General features: G+C 39.3%; 1 protein-coding gene across 1 annotated transcript in view; it reads left to right on the forward strand.

Moving 5' to 3' along the window:
* Window positions 1–5,649, forward strand: part of PDK3 (pyruvate dehydrogenase kinase 3) — a 72,004-nt gene extending 66,355 nt beyond the window's left edge. Inside the window, exon 11 of the mRNA XM_073565900.1 lies at window positions 427–5,649. Within this exon, the coding sequence (XP_073422001.1) occupies window positions 427–570 (144 nt within the window). The 3' untranslated portion in view covers window positions 571–5,649. The remainder of the gene's footprint in view (window positions 1–426) is intronic.
* The last annotated feature ends 351 nt before the right edge of the window (window positions 5,650–6,000 follow it).

Below are 6,000 nucleotides of genomic sequence, written 5' to 3' on the forward strand. Positions count from 1 at the left end.
ACTATAATAGAGCCGGCAGAGTGAACATGTGCATCATTTTCGAGTGTGTTCGCCTACAGGAGGCAGACACTCAGTCATAGTAGACTGCGTGTGACTATCTGCCTCCAGTAAGTGTATACACCTAAAAATTATGGACGGCAGAGCTCACGTTTGCTCTGCTGGCACCTTTATAGTCTATGGCCCCATCGGCGCATATGCTCGAATCCCATTTTGCGGGGTGTTCAAGTGTGAGCCCCGACAGGGCCAATGTGTGGGTGGTGAAATGCAATATGAAAGCACCTGAATACTGTTTTCACTTATTTTTTTCATACTATTCTGAGCCCCTTTAGAAATATTTTATGTTGCTAGGCATGCCTTTTAATAAATGTTGTATTTTTTTTTAAATAATACAATTTTACCTTTTTCTTTTTTTTTTTTTGCGATTAGGCCGTTTCTGGAGAGTCATACGAAAGACTGCCGGTGTTTAACAAGTCAGCATGGCGACACTACAAGAATGCCGCAGAAGCCGATGACTGGAGCAACCCAAGCAGAGAACCGCGAGACGCTTCAAAGTACAAGGCTAATAAATAAGCCGCCCTCAGGATTGGCATGTATTGTGCCCTGGGCAGTGTCTGGGGTTACACAACCACTGTAATGTTAACGGAAATTACTCTTAAAAGAAGGCCCGTTCTCTGCCATTCACATTGTACCTTCTATGACGTGTAACTGAAATGATTGACACTTGGTTGGATTTAACCAGACGTGAGGGTCTGCACTGCTGTTTATGGATCTATGTAGTTAATGCGGTCACTTATGTTAATATTTTAATTTGTTTTTCACAGTTGATTTGTGAAATTAACGTTCTATTTGGTCTTGGTTGTCACCAAGGATTGACGTTGAAATGTGGGAGAATATTTAACGTTTTTGTTCAGCTAATATACCATTGCCTATGCAATAAAAGTTCACCAAGTAGTGCAGGTATCAAAACACAGTAGTGAATATAATAAGAGATATTGCTGTATAGGTGTAAGATATTGGTCATATTTTAGGCTTGTATATAGTAGTTGTTGAGGTATTGGCCTGTACAGAGTGGTCCATTGATCACAGCCTTTAGCATTAGTATAAGGTAGGTATGCCACTTTAGGGGACAGTGCTGCAATATTACTATTTTATATTGCATGTAAAAAAAAAAATAGTACTGTTTCGCAAAATGGCTGTTTTACCCAATGTGAACCTGCGGTAACAAACATTTTTTAAAGAATGACCTTACTATGTAATAAGAGAGATATAATCTTTATTTTGTGGGCTATGTGTATAATTCAGTGCTGATATGAAAATTCTGTAGCGATATGGGGCAATGCATAACGGAGTATTTAACGGGTATTTATTAAATTGTAGCTATATTTGCCTATTAGCTGATTCCTACGGTTAATAACTGCAAACATCTTATTGTGCTCGGTTGGGGGGGAAGGAGTCTGCCAATCAACTCAATGGAAAATCTTCTGTATTTCTTTTATGTTCTAAAATACTTCAGACCAAAGAAAAAAACCGGTATAGACTCAATTGCACAGATTACGTATATTTTCAAGATATCATAATAGTGTAATCATGTCCACAGTCAATTGAAGAGGATGCCTTTTACTGTCCCATTCTTACCTGTACAGCCTTCAGCTTTCACCTCCTCCGGATGTCAGTTACATCCGAGGGGGAGGGGGGAGTGAAGCCAGTGCTGATTGACTGCAGGGATGGCATGACATAACAATGTCACAAGAGCCCTGGGAGAGCTGACTTTGGAGATGAGAAACATTGGTATTGAGAAGGGGTGGTTGTCCGAATAGTGGAGAACCCCTTTAAATTATGCTTCTATATTAACCAGTTTTTCGAACATTTTCTGTTGGCTCTTGTCCACGTCGTTTCCTATATTTAAAAGTAATCCTGAAATCTTGTAGTTTTCCCAATGACCACTAAGTCTTTTAATAGGCTGACACTTCCCAATCTTCAGAGATCATTTCTCAGCAGACATTATGATCACAGTCAGGATGATAATGTCAACACAAGATGCCACGATTCACAATAGGTGATTGTCACCACTTACCTCCCCCTTCCCCCCACAATGACCTCTGCACAGTTGCAGATTAATGTACTTGTGTCTGCTGTAAAGTATATCTCTGAATGCTCTCAGTAGCATCTCAGACAAAATGGTTTATGGAAGCATGTACAGGAAATGGGAAAAAAATATTCAGGAAATAGAACAAATTAGAAAAAAAGGTTTTGTCTTCTGATTTTAATTGTTAAAAAAATTTAGGTGAAACATTTCCATTAAAAGAACATGCCACTAAAATGCAAAATCAAAACCTAGAGTAACGTCTTAGTGATATCTGAGAAATCTAGTGACTATTGGAGTATAGGGCCTGTCACACTAAGCGATATTGCTAGCAATATCGCTATAACGTCACTGGTTTTTGTGACGTTATAGCAATATCGCAATGTCTGATACTTACCTCCGATCGCTCCCCTGCTGGTTATCGCTGATCGCGCGAGAACGTCCTGGGCCGTTTCTCGTCGGCCACTTCCTGCTGGGCTTCCTGCTGTGACAACGAGCGACGCGGGCGGGAGGACGTCAGGATCGCCTCGTCTGACAGGTAAGTAACGACCCCCGACCGCTGCGATGTCGCTGGTGAGATCTGCCTGTGTGGCAGCTCACTAGCGACCACTTAGCAATGTACCAGTGATCCTGACCGGGTCATATCGCTGGTCGGGATCGCTGGTACATCGCTAAGTGTGACAGTACCTTCACCATCATTCGCAGAAAGGTTTTCTCCCGAGTTTCTTGATACAACCAATAAGATTGTCCTGCCTATCTGACATTGTGGTGTGGACATTTGTACTCTATTGGGAACAAGCACCACCAATCACAATAGGTGATGACACTGCCTAAAAAAAACCCCAGTGACCATTGCAAGATTTTTATCTTTAATATAGATTGGGACCCAAAAAAAACTTGTCCAATAATTAACAAAATAAAATGCATTTAAAATTCAATCCTGATTTACACAGTAGGTCATTATCTGATGATGGCTTCCATTTAAGAAGATTGGAGGATAAATAAAATCAACAAAAAGAGCAAGTCAAACCTGTAGTTTTCTTGAGACAAGATGTGCCCAATTATCTAACCTGCATAGGCATGTTTATGGAAACATCACGGGGATTTGCTGTTTGATGCTATATTGTTTTTTTTTGTTTTTTTTAAATGTGCAACAGATTTTTATGGATTTTTTTATGTATTTTTTTAAAGAGGATATCTCCATAGAATCAACCCTCATAAGCCATCTATAGGGACACACGGGTCATAGGAAGGTGAAGAAAATCCCTTGATATCTGATTTTATGTCTTATTTCAGAGAAATTCACATTTTTCTTAATATATAAAATGAGTTGTTAAGATCTCTGGGACAGAAACAGATCAATATGAGAATCTACCTCTAAATAAAATAAATGAAAGGGGAAATTGCCGCCTTTTATGTTGAGTCACACTTTGCTTTCATAATCACACACAGCTTTGCATTGAAATCAAAACGAACACGGTACAGCAGAACTGAACTTAGTCTCATTACTAACACATTTGCAGCTGCAGTTTTTCTCTCTTTAGTGCTGCAGCTTTCATCTCACTGGCAACCAGTGTGGAGAAAAGAGCAGGGCTGACAGCATTGTGAGAAGAGAGCTGCAGTTGCAAATGTGTTTGTAATGAGTCAAAGTTCACTACTGCTGTATTGTGTTAAGGCCCCGTCACACTAAGCGAGATCGCTAGCGAGATCGCTTAAGCGTCACCTATTTTGTGATGCAGCAGCGATATTGCTGGCGATATCGCTATGTGTGATACTTACCTCCGACCAGCTCCCCCGCTGGCTATCGCTGATCGCGTGAGAACATCCTGGGCCGCTTCTCGTCGGCCGCTTCCTGCTAGGCTTCCTGCTGGCGCCGACGAGCGACGCGTGGACGCGGGCGGGAGGACGTCTTCATCGCCGCATCTGACAGGTAAGTAACGACCGCCGACCGATGCTACGTCGCTGGTGAGATCTGCCTGTTTGGCAGCTCACTAGTGACCATTTAGCGATGCACCAGCGATCCTGACCTGGTCGTATCGTGGTCGGGATCGCTGGTGCATTGCTAAATGTGACGGTACCCTTAGCCCTGATCTCACTGCAGAGCTGTGTGTAATGATGAGAGAAATGTCAGTCATTACATGTCTCACACTGGTATTGCCCCTTTTCATTTAAAATAAGCTAAGGATGCAGATTCTTGGGGAGATCCTTATCCGGTCCAGAAATCTTAACACGTCATTTGCATATTTAAAATGCATGGATTTCTCTGGAAATTGGATTAGGATTGCAGATACGCATTAAGGTATTATTTTATCTTTATGACAGCTTAGAAGGGTCGATCCTACTGCCAGATTCCCTTTAAATCTAACATTGGGAGGGACAAAGGAAAAAACATTATCAATAAAATCACCAATAGTCTTGAGACTTTATGGCTATTAGGGATTTCAAAGATGCTTTGAGTACACAGAAATCTACCTATCATATTGATGATTCCTTGGTTAGGTAAATGTACAATTGGTGCGTTACATTCATTATTTTCACATAATAACATAGTGTACAAATATATTCACACATGCAATTTTTGATGTAGTATTTTTAATTTTGCTCCGCTAAATCCAGCTCTGTTATACTTCTCTTTTCACTGTAGTTTCCACTTCTGAAAAAAAATAAAAAAAAACACCAGAAACACCTATTCTGTGTGACCCCTGGCACACTCCTGTCATTGTGTTGTGTAAAGAAAGCATTTTAAGTTTTATTTTTATGTTACATAATTTTTCAATCTGTTTTTGTGCTGCTTTTTGCCTTATATATTCTTTTTTTTCAAGTCATTATTTATGTAAAATAATAAGCATATAAAAACTTGAATTTTTGATTTTCACACACTAGGCCTAATATTAAGGTTAGGCCTGCTCGTACTCCCTTTTCTCTTTAGCAGGACATGGACATTAGCAGCAATAAGCTGAATCAGACCCTATTTGATTAGATACAAGCATTTGCTGTGCATGCTGACATTTGGGCAAAGGTCAGTGTGTAGAGAGGGGGGACATAACCTATTGTGAATAGTGGATCCTGTCATATCTGCTTAGAAGTGTTATCTGTCATTGCAATCCTGCCTGTGATGATAATGAGACTGATGAAAAGATATCTGTACAAGAAAAAAAGTTTATCGCTAGTGTAAAGCATAGTGGCCAGTGTGAAAGTTGCAAAATTTCACTCTTCTAATATTGTAATTATAGAAAACTGAAAACAAGTACATTTAATATAAAAACTTGATTTAAAAAAATGGTTCATTTTCTCATGACTTTGTAGTCTTTATAATGAGTTTTGTTAAAACAAACTCTTCCTGTTCTTGTTCCTTTTGACATTTATGTTATAAATTTTGTATCCGATTTTGTATTGTGGGTCTCCAGCGTTATGTATTATTTATATTGTTGCGTTTTTCAATGAACTGGCTGCTTTTACTCTTCTGGATCATTTGGATTAATTTATGTTTCCCTAATGGATTTGTATATCATGTTTAAAAAAAAAATTGATTCTGGGAGAAATAAACTTATTTTTATTTTATAAAATGTTTTTTATTTCCTTTTTCTACCTTGTCTTTTATTATAATTAATAAAAGGCTTCTGTTACATTCCATTAATCACAGACCAATAAAAAAAGTCAGAAACTGAAGCCGCTGTGCCAGTGTGAACACAACCTGAAACTATTTGCCTTTGAAGATGCTGTAAGATCTTGCCTTACCAACTACTGTCTATGGCCAATCCTTTCAGAGAGTAATATGAGACTTGGCCAAGCTGATATTGAGGGGACGTTTAGGGCAGATAAGCTAGTGATTAGCAAACGTGCTCTAATAAGATGAAATCTGAGCATGCTCGAGTGCTCGAATAATATGTTCAAGTCCCCGCACCTTCATGTCTCAC

Source organism: Dendrobates tinctorius, unplaced genomic scaffold (genome assembly GCF_039654945.1).
Source record: "Dendrobates tinctorius isolate UK_male_01 unplaced genomic scaffold, ASM3965494v1 ptg000016l, whole genome shotgun sequence".
NCBI lineage: Eukaryota > Metazoa > Chordata > Amphibia > Anura > Dendrobatidae > Dendrobates > Dendrobates tinctorius.